Source organism: Manduca sexta, unplaced genomic scaffold (assembly GCF_014839805.1).
Source record: "Manduca sexta isolate Smith_Timp_Sample1 unplaced genomic scaffold, JHU_Msex_v1.0 HiC_scaffold_174, whole genome shotgun sequence".
NCBI lineage: Eukaryota > Metazoa > Arthropoda > Insecta > Lepidoptera > Sphingidae > Manduca > Manduca sexta.
The window spans coordinates 9,168-11,998 of record NW_023592634.1 but is presented as its reverse complement, the minus strand read 5'-3'; the positions used below and the strand labels follow the sequence as shown (position 1 = coordinate 11,998).

Genomic DNA, 2,831 nt, shown 5'->3' with positions numbered 1-2,831 from the left:
GTGATTTAAGTATTTTGGTCACTTTTACAGTAAATCAGTTGTTAGATCTGTATACAGCAATATACGATGAGGATTCGGCACTCTCCAATCAACAGTTTAAAATATGTCATCGAACTATTATTATTTTTTACAAAATTCTTGTTTTGGTTCTATGAAGATTTTAAATACGAACTTATTTCAAAAAATAGCTACTAAACATTCATAGAGAAAAAGAATGATAAAATTGAATATCCAAATCATTTATTCATGATATCAAGTACATGGATTTAACTTTTTTAGCATTTGTCTTTAGGTACCAGTTTAACAATATTATCCTCATTAGAATAAACAATGTTATCATCTTTATCAAAAGCAGCTCCCCAAATACTGTCTTCTCCTGTCTCCGAAATCAGCTTATTCATCTTTCTATCTGCCTCATTAACCGCATAGAATCCTACAGGGCTAGAGAAGTATAATTTTCCTTTACTGTCCTTAGTAAATGCATTCACATTGTAATCACCGAGGTCAACAACTTTATTAGTATGGTGATTAAATAAGAATATCCCTGAAGAGTTAGCGAAGAATACGTCATGGTGCTCTCCCACTGCCATCACCCTTGTCTTCGAGCTGCTCGCTTCAACGATCTGTTTCACTTGTCCATCCTTGAAGACATAAGGTTTCTCATCAGAGGTCGTGAAGAATAATCCGTGGATAGGACAGTAAAACATTTGCCAAATACTAAGACTTGTCACTCCTAAATTCTTCACAGATTTCGTTGCGTAATCGTAGGTGTAAATTCCATCTTTACCTCCGAGATATACTATATGGTTTGTAGTGTCGACTGCGGTGGCCATTCCGTCTTTGACGCCTGATATCTCTCCAAAAGATTTGGTGGCTAGGTTCAGATAGCCCATCTTTAGAACAGTCTTCGAGTCTACTTCGTCAGAGTAGCTGAAGAAGAGAGTGTTTTGTTGAGGATCGAAGCTTAATTGGTATGCCTGGTGTATGTTGTCTTTCAGTACTTCTTTCTCGTAGTTCTTGCCGTTGACCACTACGCAGTCTTTTGATGCCATCATCTGGTTGACGTGCAACGCACATATTGTTAGAATGAGGAGCTTCATCTGAAACAAACAATATTGTTTTATGAAAAACTTTAAAAGTTAGTTATGTAGTTTCTATTTACTACATTACTGTAGTACTAATCTAAAAAGTCAAAAGGTTAATTAATGTTTATCTCTTACTTCGAAATGATAAATCTAATCAAGAATTTTAATTAACACTATTATGTAATTACAACGTATAGAAATATCTCGAAAAGAAATTGGAGACGTCGTTTAAATGCCACATTCGCAATAAATATTCATAACCAAATTTAATTATACAAATTTATAAAAGTCACCGCATTATAAACTCTTTTTTGAAATAGCAACACTAATATTTAAACTGTATACGAACTGCTTTACTGGAGAAGAAGTAAATATATGAAACTAAAAATATTTTACAAATATTTTTTTAAGCAAAGCACTTCATATAATGGACAGCAAAATTCTTACTTTTGACGTTTACAAGCGTACTCCCACTAAGCCAAGAAGCAGTATTCCAGCTTCTTTATGTATGGTAATTAAAGAGGTTATCTTAAACTCTGCCCTTTTGACTTACGATTGTTCTTATCATTATTTTCTCGACAAAAATATTTGAGTCAAAACAAAGGAGAGTGATAATGTGTTGTGATAGGGTAAGGCGTTTCGAGGTAAAGGACGTTTGAATAGAAGCCGTGTTTACAGAGGAGTGACGTCACTCTCTCGTGAGGATTTATTTAGAAAATTCTAAAGCGGCCTCAGTTTTAATGCTATGTTTTTAAATGGCGACTCTACAATGATCTGCTTTGTGCATTAAGCATGGTTTAGAATGTTTATTTATAATTGAATCATAGGGCGAGTGACTCGCTTGGTAAATGGTATCTTGGCTATACAAAAATAGTGGCAACACTATCTAATACTTTGTACAAGTGCTTTGTGCTAGGTATTAAGGAGTATTATATCTATGTTTTAGCAAAGAAAATTTTAAAATTAATAATAGGGCATTTGATGTTTGATTTTGTGTATAATTAATATGTAACAGTAATAAGCACAAAAAGGAAATCCTTCTGTGAAAACAGCATTAAAATGCGCTAGGAAATGACGTAGTTATCAAATTTCAAATATTGCTACGTGCAAGTGTGGACATGGAGTGGGGATATCGCTCCATCTTTCTTTCGCACGCATCGTAATGACCGCCGACGCCACAAGCAAGTATTTCGTTCCTTATCTACTACCTAATTTAAATGGCTTATAACTTGTGGATTCTTCACCAGATTTCAATGATTTCTTCTGTTTTAGAATGTATACGACGTTTTATAAGTTATAAATAAAAATAAGTCAAATACCCCATTATATTTTTGTATTATCAATAATAACAAAATAATAATAAAGATGTTTACTGCCTGAAGTCAGATATAATATTTATCAACAATTTTAACTCATATTATTTACTAGATTTTGCCTGCGGCTTCACTCACGTGATCCAGTTTTCCTAGATAAAAGGTGCGTTAAACTTTTCGGAATAAAAATAGCATATGTCATCCCCAGTCTTGAAACATCTCCATACTAAATTTTATCGAAATCTGTTTAATACTTGTAAGTTTTTCGAGTTCAGACAGACACACGGCAGGAGAGTTTTTATAATATGTAAGAATAAAACCACATTTTATATTTCTCGCGTATTATAATTCTATTTCAAGAGCCAATGCTAATGTAAAAAGGCATTACTGTTTCGAACTTAAAAGCTCCATTTGAAGTAAGCTTGTTACAAAG

At 33.2% G+C, this 2,831-nt stretch overlaps 1 protein-coding gene across 2 annotated transcripts; it reads right to left on the bottom strand.

The window, feature by feature from the left end:
- Positions 1–218: 218 nt before the first annotated feature.
- On the bottom strand, positions 219–1,688 carry LOC119191643 (ommochrome-binding protein). Of its 2 annotated transcripts, none has more exons than XM_037445531.1 (2): positions 1,533–1,688; positions 219–1,100 (listed from the first exon to the last, which is right to left on the bottom strand). In XM_037445531.1, the coding sequence occupies exon 2, from the start codon at positions 1,098–1,100 to the stop codon at positions 276–278; it is 825 nt and encodes a 274-aa protein (XP_037301428.1). In that variant the 5' UTR covers positions 1,533–1,688; the 3' UTR covers positions 219–275. The 2 variants fall into 2 exon arrangements, with proteins under 2 accessions (XP_037301428.1, XP_037301429.1); XM_037445532.1 differs by having other exon boundaries at positions 1,435–1,569.
- Between the last annotated feature and the right edge of the window lie 1,143 nt (positions 1,689–2,831).